Here is a 16,919-nt window from a genome sequence, read left to right on the forward strand (position 1 = left end):
TTGCATAAGGTCCACATGAGGTAATATTTTAATATGAAAGAAAAAAATTGACTTCAAAAATATTTTGGGCTTTGTTACCGTTTTTATCATTTTATTGTCCTAGCTTATGTTTATATTTTCCCTCCTCCCATACTTATTAGGTTTGGTGTGGTTTTAACCAGAAAAAGTGACGTTAGTGTTTTTCAGAACCAATTGTCTCAGCATCTGGTTTTGTTTTTTTTGGTGTTTTCCCACCTCCTTGGCTTTTTTAACAAGGCACTACCTACCAGAGAACTAACCCGGGGCAGCTGTAGAAATGCTGTCTGCTCTGTGGTAGTCAACACGTTTTGTCCTTAAGCTTTGCTGTAATATGGAAAGCAAAATGAGAATAATCTCATTCTCCAGATACGAAGGTGAGCTGACTCTGCTGGTGAGGACGAAGATTTACTTCCACCTGTAATTTGAGTAGTTTTGTAGGCAAGTTACTGATGAGAAGTCAATGCAGACTGACAACGTGACACTTGTCAGTTGTCTCCTTGACCATTGTAAGTCTCAAGCAGACCTAAGATCCATAGGGGCATGGGGTTTTTGAAGCAGTTTCTTACTTGGTGGATATCTCTTTCAGCAATCAATGTCACGTTTGTTTACTTTTATTTAAGCGAAAAGTAGATGCATATTTTCTGTGGCTTTTTTCTGACCACATCTGCATTCCACGCGCTGCCTACAAAACTTGAGCTGTGTTATGACAGCAAGCTCATTGTGGTGCGTGGATCAGACCAAATGTGCTGCGAGTTTCAGATCCTATTTGAATGCCTGAGTGGCTCTGAAGAAGATTGCTTGACTAGAATACTAAAGACAATAGATATGGACAAAAATGAGAGAAAATAAACCTGGAGTTCCTTAAGTCACTTTTTAGGATACAGTCACAACTTTCCCTGTTTCCTTGCTATTGTCGTATCCATTTGACACAGTTGATCTCACTGTCTGCTTTTTCATGCGTTACACAATTGAAAAATGCAGTTTTGAATAAAACCTAAGAGATGAAGCTAAAGTATATTTACTGATTGACATTAATTTTCAGTGCTGGCCCCAAGAGCTGTTCTACAAAATGTCAGTGAATCCATCAGAGAAGTGCTCAGAGTTCAGTTCAGGCGATCAGTAGAGCTAGAGGTAAGTGGTATGAAGTGTGTACAAGTGCTATTTGATCACTCTAACACAATAGTGGTTTTAGTTCACAGGCTAAAACAGTGATTTAAGAACAATGTATATGATGCTAAAGCACAGAAAGGTTTATTCCAACTTAAATGTTAACTTTTTTTTAAATGTATGACTTATTTTATTTTTTACTTTTAGAATGTAATTTATTTTCTAGGGTAGATCTTTCTTGTTTTTGTCATAGCTGATCAAGCAGTGCCCTGCCACTATTGCACACCTGCTCTGACTGGTGAAGTGAAAGTGAGCTGAAAAACTTCTACTCTTCTAAAATATCTGTTACAGTGTTGTTTCTCTTGCTAGCTGATTATATGCTTAGTGCCTTAAACAAAGTAAGCCATTCTCCACCATCTTGTGCCATTTTATCTTGCAAGTGAGGTCATCAGCACTTACATGGAAAGTGGTGGAATCCCAAATGCAGGATTTGTCAGGAAAGGCAGGATGAAAAAAAATCAGGTGTGCAATGATAAGATGTTATTTTTTAAGCCTTCAAGTAGGTGTGACTGGATTTCTTCCCCTCCTCTCCTTCCCCCACTCAACATGGTAAAAGAATTTGTGCTTTAAAAAATAAAAATCCTCTCCGCTGATGTTCAAAGAGTTGTCTTTGAACAATATTTCAGTGTTGTTCCCTATCCTCGAAGTGAGTATCCACTGAGTTGAAGCTTAATACTCTATTCATCCACTTCTTCCTCAAACCCTCTGTCTGAGAGGAAAATGATCATAGAGGTGTTTTGGGGTTACATTTGTTGTGTAATCAGGTAATTCAATATTGGGGATAAAATGGAATGTTTCAATGGAATTGTGTGTAGGTTGCAGGTTCAGCTACACTTGCAGTATGTCATTTCTGTGTTCATTTGGTTGTGATAGCCCAGCACCAAGGCAGTACCTCATTTCTTGTGTGGTTCCAGCGTAATTTTCTTACTTTTTCTTTGAGTCTCTGATTTCACTTTCACGATAAAGTTAACTCATGTGCCGCCTTGAATGTTGAAAATAAGTTGAATATCTTCATGCACAGAAGCCCTTGATGGTGGTGTCTTTTCCTGCTTGCTGATCTGTATGGGAAAATGGTCTTTTGACAGCTCCTGCCACAACCACTGCACTCAGTAATTAAACAGCTCTTGTCTGTTGTTTGAGAACATGCCTGTCTCCTACTCAGTCAAGATAAACGTGTGACAAATTTCTGCCAAGCTTCAGCCACAGTGAGCTGCCCCTATAGATTATGTTTAGTTTTGTTTCTTTTAGCAATACCTGCCCATAAGCTTTTAAGGATTTTTGCAAATTAAATATTTTTATTCTGGATGGTGAATTTATACCTTTGGATTGTGCAAACTGACATAATCAAGTAGAAGTCAAAAGCTCATGATGATGAAGCTACAGTGATTTTCAGTGACCTTATATGCCTTGGTAATATGGAAGTGCTTACTGTCACAATAGTAATGCCAGTAATACAAAACATATTGCTAAATATCTGAAGGCTGAGTAGAGCAAACATTTGATATCTTTCTTCTTTATATTTCTACCCTTTAGTCTTTCATTTCATGCCCACTATGGTCTTGCAGAGCTCTCAGTAGTGTGTTTTGGCTCTAAGGCTGCTTTCTGGCAACTGCTTTTATACATAATGCAGTTAGTCCAGCTTCATTCTTTGCAAATTCTATTTTATCAAAAGGAGAAAACATCTCCATGGAGTCACTTATGCTTATTTTATGCTAGAATGCTGCTATCGTATGAGTTCTCTTTGTGATGCCTTGGATATAGGTATTTTTGCACTAAAAATAATGTCTTCAACTCTTAACAGTAAAATACTAACCAAAAGGCTATTTTAAATAAGGAGCTGTCTATGTCAGCAAGTTTAATGGTGACGTAATGCAAAATTTTACACAGAATTGTCTTATATTACTGAACTAAATTAATCAAGCAGACCTGACTCTTGTTAGTCAAGAGTACCCAGGAACTGAGTGTACGTTTGCAAGTTACGGTGAAGCAGTGCACTTACTTAAGCTGCTCTTTTACTATGGCTTTTATGACAGCTCCCAGATGTTGTTCCCTTGTTGTGATGTAATGCACAGTAAATCAGGAGCCAGTCTTGTTAAATTTAACTTGGTAGTAACGTGTGCTTTAAAAATAAAATCCATGGCAACGATGGATATAACTGCTACTCACTTTAAATATAATCCAAGTTTAATACTGAAAGAAGAATTACTTTTTACCCCAACTTTTTCAGTTGAAACTTTGGGCTCTGGTTCTTTATTATTTCTAACATTCTGAGCTGATGAAGTAGGAAAAAAGTGAGGCAGGCTTGAATCCTGTCTAATGAAAAAACTTTTTCACAATTTTCTTCTTAGCAAAGTGAGAATAACTGAAAATTTTAAAATTCTCTCTTTCGAGTTGGTTTCAATGCATTGCATCTGCAGAAGAATAAAACCCTATTGTTTGCCTGTTTTTTGAACCAGAGCATTTTTTGTCAACTTTCTCTAATGTAAATCTTAGGACACTTGGGTAAGATTTGTTAGACAATCTTCAGTTGACTTTAGCTTTGTTGCACTAGGGCAAGAGGAAAAAAAAGTATTGGCAGTGACTTGCTGTAAGGATCCTGTTGCCATTAAGTTCATACAAACAGAAAAAAAGCTTTTTGTCAGCCTCATTTTTGTTAGGGATTTTTATCATGCAGTGTAATGTATGCCACAGTCACTTCGTTGCTGCATTTAATCCGGGGTTTTGGACCTGTCCTTAACCTATAGGTTTCTGTAATCCAAAATCTGTAAACCTCTGCCTTAAAAGTAAGGAAACAAGTTCACTGTCTGGCAGTTAAATACTTTTTTCAAAGATGCCACCTTGTGGATTTGCACTGGCTTCTGTAACGTTCATTGCTACTCACTGCTGCTGAAATTGTGGCTGTTACCATTTAGATGTGTGAAAATGGTGGGAGAATTGTTGCCTTAGGATCCTAATGTGTGTAGGGGCAGAATCTGTTTCATTTTTAAGACCTGCGAGCCTTTGTAGCCCATCTTCGTGAAGTTAAATGCTCCCTGCAGACTCATTACAGAATGCTTAATAAGGTGGTGGTGAGGAAATCCTTTTTTTATGTCTTCTGCCAGATGTTTGCACAGCGTAATACAGTGGTATGTAGGCATGGATTAGATAGTACCAAAGGTGCATCTAATCGAATAGTTTAGCTGACAATAATCTATAGCAAATGCCTAGGGAAAGTCATAAGAGATAGAGTAAGCAAGCAGTGATGTTTTCCCCAAATGCTTGTCTAGCCTCTAATAAACTGGGACTTAAAAACTTGCCATACGAGATGCATGTCTTGTCAGATTGGGTTTGAATGAGAGAGGCTGTATCCTGGAAACAGCAGGGTTGGATTAACTGATTTAGGAGAAGAAATGGCTGAACTTGAGAAGGTGCAATGGCTTGTACTGAAGCTTTCTGCTTTTGCTGGTGGCTCAGTTGTGCATGTTGAGTTTCAAGTGCTTCTCCAGATTCATGGCTCAAAGTATTAAGGTAAGAAATCTGTGCTTGTCTAATGTAAGAAATTGTACTTGCTTACTTGAATAGGTAGTGCTCTGAAACTGGGGTGCTTCAGCTAGCCAGTTTGGTAGCATCTCACTGTCCTGGCAGTAGAAGTGAAACCTCCAAGAGAGGGTTGGCTGGCTGGCTGGGTTTGGGAACCGTTAGAGCTGTGCCAAGAGGAGCTGTTCTCATTTGTGAAGCAAGAGTTGAGCTGTGCTTATCTATCGTAGATAACTTTCCAAACTTCTCTGTGAATTACCTTGTAAACAGCATCATGCTAACATGGCTGTATTACTTCTGGTGTCTGAATTAAGTTGTGGAGATGTAGCTTAAGACAAAGCTGCAGTATCTCAAGCAGAAATAGCTATTGCTTTCACCTACAGTAGTTCTAATCTACCTGCTTGAAAATTACACTTAAAAACTATTTTATGTTTCCATTCTTGTGGCATTACTTTCACCCAAAAAGGAGCACAAAAGGGAGGCACGAGTGTTAGCTGTTAAGATGAAGAAGTCGATGCAAAATTTCAGAGGAGTCTCTGGGTAGGTTGCTCATATTGCATCTGTGGTGCACTGGAACAGGTCAGAGGTGTAGGGAGCTGAGCTGGTTATCAGAGGCTTGCTTTCTTGTCTGAAATACCTAACTATAGTCCGCGACAATAATACTGCAGAGAGGCTGTTCTAGGCCTCTCTTCTTCAGTGTATATGGTTTTAGAAATCACCAGAAAATTGTCAGTAAGATCTTTAATTCTATCTCTTCTTTTTCTTGCTTTTAAGCAGTGTCTTGTGCAAGTAATGGTAACTTTTCATATGTCTTACCCATTATAACTGCTGTTTTTCATTTGACAAACTGAAGCTGCAGAGATCATTTCATCCTGAGATAAAAGGATAAAATTTCAGATAAGAAAAGCTCAAAAGAGCTGTGCATATTACTCATATCAAACAAATTTGAATTCTCTGGGTCTAAATCCATTTATAAAAGCAGGATGCTGCATATATTTGTGGCCTAAGAGGAAGGAAGAAATAATGAGCAAGACAACTTTTTGTTGTTGTTTTTTCTTCTGCTACTTAGGTAGTTTCTTTTGGTGAAGATCTCTTTGAAATACATGGTGTTTCTGGAGGACAGGAAAGGGCTGCTTACTGTCTCATCTAAACACCAATTATCGTTATGGTGCACTATTGCAGAAATACCAGTAAGGAGCATGTGGATGACACTTTAAGTAGCACTGTGCTTTTCCATAAGGCTCATCTTGAAGTTGAGCATATCTGAAAAATCCCTTCACTAGTGAAAAGCCTGCAAGATGCCAGCATCTATTCATTTAAGAGGTGCACATTTATCAGAACATTTGCATCTCTGGTTTAGATTATTTATTTGTGATGCCATCGTGTTGGATATCTCAAAATACTGTAGTGTGACTGCCTTGGGCAAATTAAACAAACCATGAAGTAAAACAAATAGGAAAAAAATAATGCTGGGGAAATCAGAGTCCTTGATATTGAGATAGTTTCTCTTAGGGAGAGAAGGCATCGCAATGTGTTTAAATAAATAAAAGCCTTCAGCTTGTTTTTACTTAGGTGACAGAATAATAATGTATAAAAGCATCTGCCTGTAAACATTTGCCTAGGTTCATATTTAACTTTCAATTTCATTTCTTTTACATGATGACTAAAGCTCCTCGGGGTTTTTGAGAAGTCTCAATGTCAGGAGATGAATTGGAGGAGGAAAACTGTAACTGAGGTAACTGCATTGAAGAAAGCAAATGGGGAGAAGCATTCTCCAGAATACTTGTGTGTGAGAATTATATCCATAAAACACAGCTTATGCGTATTTTGTTTCTCACACATCACATGTGAATGTTGCAGGATGCATTTGCTCTGCAGCACAGGCCTGAAGTGCAGAAGCTCTGCAAATGGTTCAGTAAGTAGGTAGCAATTTGTATGGGAACTTTTACGTGCTGCTGGGAATGCAGACGAGGTGGAGTGCTACTGTGCTGTGATGTGGTATATGGAGAAGTACTGAGGTAGGTGTGTTGCACTGGAGACTTTCCAGTAGGTGCTCTTAGCACAGGGGAAGTGCCTTTCTGATGCACTGGAGCAGAGGCTGCGAGGCACAGCGCTGTCAGAGTGTGTGTGTTTCTATCTCTGTAAAATAAAGATTGCATTTTCTTACATGTTGAGGTCTAAACTTTGAAATGCCCAGGACTCTATAGATCTAAAGTGTTGATGCAAAATTTCACGTTGAAGATTTTTTCTTTTTTTTTTTTTTGTAGGTTTATAAAATTTCCCCGAAATATGCTTTCTTGGTGACATCAGGTCCTTTTGTTTACACGGCGATAGCTGTCATAAATGTGCTTGTGAACAGCAGTCTTCTTCGTGGTGAGAGCCCCCTGATCCTCTCGCTGCATCCTTCTTTCACCATGCCTGATAACAGATTCCAGGTTCAGACAGGTGAGTTCTTCCTGACGCAAAGAGGAGGAGATGTAGCTTCATACTGATTCACACTTCTTCACTTGCGGAGAGTTTTGTGATAAGGACGTGAGATCAAATAAAAACCCTGTGTTCCACTGCTGTGAGCATTCACTCTTGGCTGTTAATGAAGTACTTGCTGTAAATAATTTGTAGATAATTAATCCTGTAATTTTATGATTTTTTTCAGGAAAGTTTTCTTAGCGAATTGCAAAATACGTATGCTCTTTTCCTTGTTTCATATTTCAGTTGATGGTTCACTACTGAAACAAGTGAAAGGAGTTCACATTCTTTGTATTGCTTTAAGTGTTAAGAGTATTCTCATGTTGCAAAGCGAGTCTATTTTCAGTGGCCCCTTGCCTGTCAATAGCCTGATCTCCACTTCTCTTGTAGCATTTTACAAAGATGAGAAGACCAAAGCTTGTGGGAAACACTTGTAGAATCACAGTGCGGCTACGTTGTAATGCTTGACTCATGTTTTGGATTATGTTTACCTTAAATTACGCTTTTTATAATTTTCAGTGTAGGAGAATCAGTGAGCAAAAGGATTGCTCATATAGCATTCAGCTTTCCATGACTGCTGTATGGCAGCAGTCCATGACTGCTAATATTCTAAAGTAACATATTAACCATGTAATGGTGTTTGACTGGGTAATGAGACGGTAACAGGAATTAAGTATATGGGCAGTAGAGTACGTGGACGTCAAACATAGCTGCTTTTATTCAGGTGTTTCATGTGTTGTTTCTTCTGTGTTAATATCTGAATTGTGAAACATCAGTTCTCTTGTGTGTGTGACATCTTTTTCCACTGCTTAGCATGGTTAAACAGACGATAACTGCATTTTCTTGTCTTGATCTTTGTATAATATTACTATTGGGATCTGTGACCTAATGATAGCATTTCTTTGGGTAAGAATATATCAGGAAATGTGCAGATAGCTATGTGCATAGCTAGAGGTCTGTATGCCTGCACACTCTTTCTTTCCTGTGCTCATTCTTTCCTGTGAAAGATTTTAAGGTGTATCTATATAGATTTAAAAGATTGGCTGCTAATTGGTTATTTTGAAAGTGTTAGACTGATACTGATGTGTACAAATGGATCCCGTATGTGGTCTTTTAGATAAGCTAAATATTAAATTTCACTCTACAAAGAAATTTGTTACTATTTTCCTTGAGATTTTCATTGAACTGTTGGGGTAACTAAGGATTTCAGTGTGGCTGATTCAGTGCTCCAGTCCTTTAGCAAGCTTGTATGCAGCAAAGGTCTTTCAGTATATAGGAGGAAACAGTGGGTATTCTGTCAGTAGTATCGTTTGGTAATCTAATTACTGCTGCAACAGATACTAGTAAGTAGAGAATTTACTGCACCTGTGCAAAATGTATTTCTACTGTGTTTCTACCCAGGTTTTCATTGAATATGTCCTGAATTCCATGAAAAATTGCTAGCCCTATGGAGTGAGGATTCTCTTGCTCATGTTGTTCTCTCTCATGGAAGTACTTGTCTGTAGGAATAATGTGTACCCTTTGCCTTCAGTGCTTCAGTTTGTGCCTCGAAATGTGGATATTGGGTTCTGCGACTTCAGCCAGCGCATTGAAAAGGGGCTGACAATGGCATTCATGGAGGTGAGCAAACAACACCAGGAGTTCTACAACTTCACTGTGCAGGTAAGAAGAAAAATGCTTTGTATCTTTGCCTTTTCCTCCTCACTTCCAGTTGTCCTGTTTAACACAGCTGGTAAAATGAGCTAGGTGTCCCCAGACTACTACTTGCTATCTAGATCATGTAGAACAGTGAGGCTTTGTCATAAAGTCATTTTTTTCCCCTGCAAAATAATTTGAACCTCTCGTTTCAAGGTTATTGAAAAGAAGATCCAAGAAGATCATGATGCATATCAAGAAGCATTAGTGAATATAATAGGAATATAAACAGGCTTATACTTTCACATAAAGGCTGCCCCAACCCTGATCAAACTCATTCTCATTGGATTTTATTATTACAGGATAGGGTGTGGTCAGTATGTTTTTGTTGGAAGACACCTTTCAGGTCTTGTTGCCACTCAGGGGATCCTATTAGGAAATACCGAAAGACACACGCTGACTGTCATTATATGAGCAAACATGCTAGTTGCTTCTGAGTTCTATAAATGCTTATATGTATATGATGCCACTGTCTGTGGCAGCTGCTACTGGAACTTCATGTGTGAAATGTATTGAGTATGTGCTGGGTACTGAATCGTGGCAGCGCTTAAAACTCCCTGGGAAGTCAATAGAATCATAGAATCTTTAAGGCTGGAAAAGACTTCCAAGATCATCTCGTCCAACCATTCCCATATGAACAATATCACCCATTAAACCATGTCCGTAAGCCCCCACTAGCCTTTCCTTAAACACACCCAGGGACAGGGACTCTACTACCTCTGTGGGTAGCCTTCAACTTGTGAGACTAACTCCCTCTTCTCTCTGAATTCTTAATTTTTTCTAGCTTTGTTGTAATACTAAAATGAGTATTAAAAAAAAAAAGTGCTATTTAATGGGCACCATAAATGCCTGTCAGTGCTACCATAAAATGGTCATAACAGTAAATATGATATAAACTTCAGAGTACATGAAGTACTATGTAGTACATATAGTAAAGTGCATAGATATGTACTCAAAACTGTACAGCTGAGTGAAGCAATATAGATAGAATATGGATAGAATGAAGACAGAATATGCAAAACAACTTCTTGGTGTATCGACTTAGCAAACTTTCTTTTTAAATAGTTTATTACTGCTTGGAAGAGGTTTGTCTGTATATACATAGTTGCTCTGTACATAGGTGGCAGAGTGAGACTTCTAACAGTTGTAGGATCTGGGTATGCATGATGCAGTACGTTTCGACCAAGAGCCATTTTCATACTATGTCTTTGTCATGGTGTTTTCCTGTCTGTTCCATACAGTTTGGTATTCATCTGGCATTTTTTCCATCATTTTCTGAATGATAGCTTTCAGATCATTGTGGATTATGAATGACCTCAAAGGATAATCCTTAGAAAGAGAATGCATGCGTAACTTTGCCTCTTCGAGACTCAGTATGCCGAAGCAATCTGGAATCGATGTTCCTCTGCTTTGATATAAAATACTTTCCCCTCACATTAGGAAAAAAAAAATCTGTCAAGAAACAAATAGATATGCCAGTGATTTGATTTTGCTGACAGTGTTCCAATCTTGTCTTTTCAGATACTGAATATAACTCTGAGTAGGCCCGGGGCTGCATTTCGTCAGGGCCCCGTGAGCATCATTTTTGCCATCCGAGATAGATATGGTTTTCTAAATGGGTCCGAAGTCAGTGAGCAGTTAAGAAACCTGTCCGTGGTGGAATTCAGCTTCTATCTGGGTTTTCCTGTGCAGCAAATTGCTGAACGTGAGTACTTGTTGCCAAAACTGCAAAATACCTTTTTTTTTTTAGTAATTTTTCCCCTACTATGTAAAATTAATTTTGTTCATAAGTGATAATGCATCTTTAAGTACCTGACTTGTATCATAAATTCTGCTGAGCAAGTCTGTACCTCTCTGCTCACGTAGTGTGTGTCAGTGTTACAGCAACTTGTTGCTTTTGTCATCATTCTTCTGCACTGGACCGGTTGTGCTGAACCTGGCATCATTTTCCCTGGTCTTAGTCCAGATACTTTAGAACAAACAAACAACAAAAAGATAGTCACTTTGATCAATACTTCTGTGCAGTATGTCTTTATTATGTCTACGATGCCTTTGCTGCTCGTCATCAGAGTTTACTACCTTGGGCTCTGTGCTGTGCTCAACTGTGACTGACTTCTAGAAGGCATGGGATAGTGTCAGCATAAGTTTATATTTGCCCATGTAGTCAGTAGCAATGCTTTTTTAAGTAATCATTTATCTTTTAAGGTATTTTAAGTATCTTACTCACGTTCTGTGTACTACTTGCATTGCAAGTCACTTTTTCCAGTCCATGGTCATTCTAAACTTAGATTAATGGGAACTGCCTGCAAAGCAGTTTCCTTGATGTTCATTCTTGACAGCTTATGTTTGGTTAGATTTTGCAGGTGACCTCAGTCTCATAAATATGCCAAGTATCTCAGTTCAACAATAATCCTTGTACACTAGTGGATTGTTTATTACAACAGTGACTCATGAATGTAAGTCAGATCATGAGAGAACAGTACTGCCTTTCCTGGTGGAACCCATTCATGTTAATCTAGTCCATTAATTCCCAGTTTCTCCTATCTCATTGTACTTTCCAATGCAGATTTTTAATCATCTGAGTTACTTTTTGTGGGCTATATAGGTGCATAGCACCTGACACAGTGATTCCATCTATCCAGTCAAATTTCTGATGGAAAATCAGGCCTAGTGGTAGGTGGTGTTCATTGTGCAGCTGTACAGCAGTATGTTATTGAAGACAGAGCAAAGAGAATGATTGTCACCAAAAGTTGTGCTGTGCAGCACCTTTAAATCTATATACAGTGACTGCACAAGATAATTTCCCAGTGACTAGAAGTAGTATTCATTTTTTTAATCTTTTGTTTTAATTTTGAGGGATTTTGATCCCTCTGTTCTCATAACCAATTAAAAATGTAGCAGGTGTTGTATTAACCTTCTCATTTCCTTTTAATAATTCTGTTCTCACTTGGTCTCACATAGACTGTACCTGTGTAGTGGTAGCAGTATTTAAATGAGCCAGGACCTAAAGCCTTGAGAATTCTTGTTCATAGCATTTCCTTGTCCCTTGTGAGGCCACAGAAGTTCTCAGATTGTGGGCTGTGATCTTTGTCTCTCACTGAATTCAAAATAAATGTTCTACTTGCCATGATTGCTTGAAAGACGTTTCTCTTCACTATGCATGGATTTTTTTTCACCTTTGCCCTTGAGTTTATTACTTTTAGTCTCTTGGGTATTATTTTTAGCGTCTTGACATTCTTTTCCCTGTGAAGTACACACATCTGATCCTACAATTTTTACTTATGTCCACATATTCTGGAGAGATATTTGTAGTGTAGTGAATTTGCAGGTTGCCCCTTGCTGAGAATCCCATCTTCCAGATTGTGTGATGGTGGTGCAGTGCAATTAGATGATAACAGAATTTCTACCAAGGTCAATATATCCTGAAAGACAAGACTGGCCATAGGGGAAAAACATTGCTATTAAACATGCATGTGTGCTGCTCTTTTCCCCCCTCCACCCCTAATGGTATTTAGGAAATGTAAAGCTAATTTATGCAGTGCTCAGACCAGGAACTCCTCCCATGTTATTTGCATGCTTGTAGTGCCTAGCCAGTGGGACTGATTCCTGGCTAATGCCAGTGGAGCTCTGTGATAGCATGTCACTAGAGCAACTCTTATTTAATTATAGATTTAGCCCACTGCAGGACAGCTCATTAAGATTTGCACTTCTCTGGTTTGGTCTCAGTAGTGCCTCAGTGTGTTTGGTTTCAGTGTTGTGGAACGCCAGACGTGGTGCCATTTGATAAGTCAGCAAAGTGAGAATGCAGCTTCTCAGCTTGTTCAGAGCTATGGGTCTGTCTGTCAGCAAGCAATAATGGACATAGTTCATACACTTCTGCAAGCAAGGCATCCGCACTCAGTTACTTTTAGCTGTTTCCACTTTTTTTTTCCCCACTGTTACTGTGGCTGTGTTTCGAGCCAAATCATTTTAGATCTTCAGAGCCAGAAATCACGTCCAGAGGCTCAGCAGTGTTGGGCAGATCTCTTCTGAGACATCTTATTCAGCAGTCTGCTTGAGGATGACCAACAGCCAGATTCTCAGAGCTACTTTGGCAGTGAGGTGCCTAAATGGTTTGATTTTCTATGCTCTGTTCTCATGTTTTCCTTTAGTCTGCAGAGCAGTTGTAGCAGGCAAGGTGTTGTGAAGATCGTCCTTTGACAGATAGCTACTTTGCTCTGTGCAAATTATTTGCAACCCTCTGCTTTTCAACATGATTTGGGGGGGAGTTTTGGAAGGTATATTTATATGTAAATGTGAAATATTCCTTACCATATGGTTCTGTGGTGTTTGTGCATTGACTGCCAGGCCTGGTAGCAGTTATATGCTTGGTGGTGACACCCCCCTTAGGGCTCTGTATATCATCTGACAAGTTTTATAGCCTGCACCTGAAGAAAAAGAACTGATCTGTAGGTGAGCTGAGCTGTCAGGGGGTTCACACTGATTCATACTAAGGACAAGCTGCTTGTGTAATATCACTGTGACTCAGCATCGTTAAGTGAAGTGAGATCTTGCTTTTGCTATCCCAAATATGAGCTTTGTTTGAAGGAATGTATTTGCTCCCTGCTTCTTGTTCACTTCATATAGCCTTTTGCACACAGTTCTTCCATTGGGTTTTTCACATAATTGATATATACTGCTTATACTTTAAAGTGTGTGGGTTGTCCCTGTGCAATACATGATTAACAGCAGGAATTCTTAGTCTTTTTTTTTTCTTGTTGCACTCATCAAAGTAAGTTTCTACGGTACAAGTCGTCTGTTTAACAGAATGGACTGTTCTGTGCAGGAATAGGGCTGTTGAAGTGGCCAGGCCTGGAAACTTCCAGACTTGTTTTTTTGCCCCACAGACTTCTAGGTGACTTCAGCAACATGCTATGTTCAAATGTCCAGTTTACATCTTTCGGCCTGCTAATTTTGCGTTGTCCACCTTACATCTCACATTTCAGATTGCAAACTCATTTGGTTACATGGTTGTGAACTACATGTCAGCAGAAAGAAAACCATGTTTAGTCACAGTTCCTAGATGCTAGTGCTTTTTTTTTAAACAACAAAACAAAACAAACAAACAAACAAAAACGTAGAAAGGAATATGTTTAGTATGCCTTTATGGCTGTAAGATTTCTCTGAGGACACGCAAAGGCTAACACTGGACTACATGAGGAATATTGGCCTTTGTGAGCCTACCCCAAATATATTGCTTTTTTTATTAGGGCTCTAAATAGAGATAGTTGCCTTGGGACTGTTTTTCAGTGCCATAACTAGCACTTTGATGGGTGGCATCTATTTCAGATACCTTGGAGATGTTGCAAGGCCAATAGGATAAGATGAAATAATATGATCAGTCCAAGGACTGCAGATTTTTTCGTAGTTTTTCTCAGAGTGGATTTTGGATCAGATTTTTAACAAATAGTGTTTTAATACATACTACACCCCAGTGTTTCCATGGAATCTTAATTTTTGGGTGATGTCTTCTCATACTAAATATAAATACTTCATTCCTTCCATGCTTTCTCCTACTGTTCCTCCATTTATCATAAATAAGAACAGTCAATGTGGTACCAGTTCTAGCATGCATAGTTCCATGCCTTCATGTAAGATCAGACATATCCTTACCAGAATACCTGTCGAAGGCCATGTTAGTGGAGTCATGTGCTTCAGATTGCTGTCGAGAGACTTCTAGGTGGCTAGGTGACCCTTTGCTTTTTCAGTCAGCATCAAATCAACACTGTTGCATGGTGTGGTACTTCAGGACTGCGTGACAGAATCTTCTCGTGGGGATAGTGTATACTTCATTAATGCATCAATAGTCATTAGCAGACCAGCTGCAATCTAACTAGCAATTGCATTTTGTCTGTGCTGGTTTTAAACAGTAGTTCCAGGAGGACTAGGAATATTGCAACTATGATCATGCTGCATTGCTGAGACTCCAACTGAGCTCAGGACCAGGCCACACGTCTTAGTGAGACACTGGAGTAGCCTGTGGCATATAAGGGCTGGAACCTGTACTTTATAGCTTTGGAGCATTGTCTGAGTTGCAGAAGTGTCCTTCATTTCATGCATTCTTTGTCAGGTTTTAGAACGCAGCCTTAGCTGCCAGTGATCGTGGCACATCCTCCTTTTCAATTTCAAGATTTTCTGCTCGTCAGTTTATTTTTAAATTTCATTAATTCCGTGAAAAGTTTAAGTGAATAGTCATCCAGTAATTTGCATGAATTAAATCATTTTCAAGTACTAATTAGCAAAAGCGTGAAGAGCGCATTAAGTATTGAGGCAAAGCATGATTTTGGTTTAAAAGAAGAAAAAATCTGCAACTGTTAGCAGTTCAAAGTTTTGTGGCAATTGGAAGGTTTTTGATTTTCTTCTCTTTCCATGCTTTGGAAAACACAGATCCAGTTTTGTTTATGCTTTTCTGTTCAAGTTGTATTTCTAAATTGAAGTGAACAATTGCATGACCGGAGCAAATAGAACTCCAATCTATAACCTACGCTCAGAAGAATCATGTAGCAGTATACCAAAAATAAATGTGTTAAATTAAATGGACTGCGGGGTGCTATTTGTGTGTCTGAGTTTTGGAAATTTGATGCACCCTGGTCAGCGTATGGAGTACTGATGTTCATGTTCAGAATAAAGAACCATATTCTTATACCATTCTGAACAGTAAGTCACAATGTACCTCCCAGGTGGTTCTCTTAAAGCTAGTGGTATTATTATTGTTGGAATAAAGGTGCAAATAACCACATTTTCACTTTTTTTCCACAAGACTATCCATAAATCTGTGGAAATAAAAGATAGTGTAAGTAGTAGTTCCTCTGCTTTTATGTTAGCAAAAAATTGGTAAGCTTTTTAAGGGGCAAAGAATTGGGTTTTAGGTATGCTGACAGAAGTCAGCTGCTCTACAAATCATGTCACAATTAAATTAGAAAACATGATTTTCTACATGTCTAAAACATGCAGTAGTGGCAAACTGTCTCTGGAACTGAAGACTGGACAGCTTTGTTCTAAATTGGTTTAGCATGTACCAGTTCATTCTTTCTATCCATGAAACAGTTTAAAAATTAACCTTTGTGTATGCTTAGCAAACTGCATCTGGATTAAATATTTTGAGAAAGTTATGACCCTTCCTCTTTTGTATTGCCATAGTAAAGCTTAAGACTTCCCTTGAGGAAACTGTTGGCCCAGCCCCCATCTTCACTTGTTTCCCAACATGTCTTTACTGCTCTCCAGTGGAAACCTTGGGAAAAATCTTATTCCTATTGAAATCAGTGGAAATTGACTTAATTCACTTCACTGGGGCAAGGATTTCACTCTGGAGCATGGCTTTATACAGGAAGCTTGGGGCCATCAGGCCAAACACATAATCCATTAGATTTGTCCTCAGCAGTGCTTCTACATATGTTTCTTTGTGATTTTTGTAAAATAATTTACCAAGGTGATATATTTTAAATATTTCCACCTGCACGAGTCGGGAACACAAATCAGATCTATTCAGTTTTATTCTTTGCATTTAATATTTCCATGTAGTTTCTGCCTCATAGGAAGTCATGTTTTCGTTCTCAGACACTCATGGATTGCTTCATTGCCCTTTGAGCAGAAGTCTTATCCTGCATTTAGCTCAGTAAGAAACAGAATTCACAGTGAGCTTTACTTTTAAGTTTCTAGGAGCAATGACCTCAGTACAGCAGTTTGAAATCTTTCAGGTAATAAATCTGACTGCTTCAGTTAGCTTCTTTTTGTTCAGAGACGAACCGGGGGAGTGTATGTTCACAGCACTTGCCTTACCACTGTGTCTGCACGGCCTCAGGAGTTGCAATACATCTGTGCAAATAAGATGCTTACTGACAGTATAAAGTACGAAGTGGTTTCTTTTTTTTGTGTGTATGTTGTTGAGAGTACTGTTCTAACGGATGTTTTTCCTCCATTCTATTTTTCCCTCAGCCTTTCATTATCCTAAGCTTAATGTGTCTCAGTTAATGAAATCTTCCTGGGTGAGAACAGGTACGTACAGTGTATGTCAGTAA

At 38.7% G+C, this 16,919-nt stretch overlaps 1 protein-coding gene across 8 annotated transcripts in view; it reads left to right on the plus strand.

Moving 5' to 3' along the window:
* KIAA1549 overlaps positions 1-16,919 on the plus strand; it is a 144,350-nt gene that overhangs the window by 68,414 nt on the left and 59,017 nt on the right. For 5 of the 8 annotated variants that reach the window (XR_013949896.1, XM_080588780.1, XM_080588774.1 and 2 more), the window contains exons 3-8: positions 1,061-1,149; positions 6,371-6,436; positions 6,969-7,146; positions 8,699-8,829; positions 10,384-10,567; positions 16,837-16,896. Coding sequence is in view for 7 of the 8 variants with exons in the window: in XM_080588780.1 (XP_080444906.1) it covers positions 1,061-1,149; positions 6,371-6,436; positions 6,969-7,146; positions 8,699-8,829; positions 10,384-10,567; positions 16,837-16,896 (708 nt within the window). In the remaining variant the exon portion in view is untranslated. The remainder of the gene's footprint in view (positions 1-1,060; positions 1,150-6,370; positions 6,437-6,968; positions 7,147-8,698; positions 8,830-10,383; positions 10,568-16,836; positions 16,897-16,919) is intronic. The other 3 variants (XM_080588776.1, XM_080588778.1, XM_080588779.1) reach the window with 1 other exon arrangement.

Source organism: Anser brachyrhynchus (genome assembly GCF_964034855.1).
Source record: "Anser brachyrhynchus genome assembly, chromosome: 1".
NCBI lineage: Eukaryota > Metazoa > Chordata > Aves > Anseriformes > Anatidae > Anser > Anser brachyrhynchus.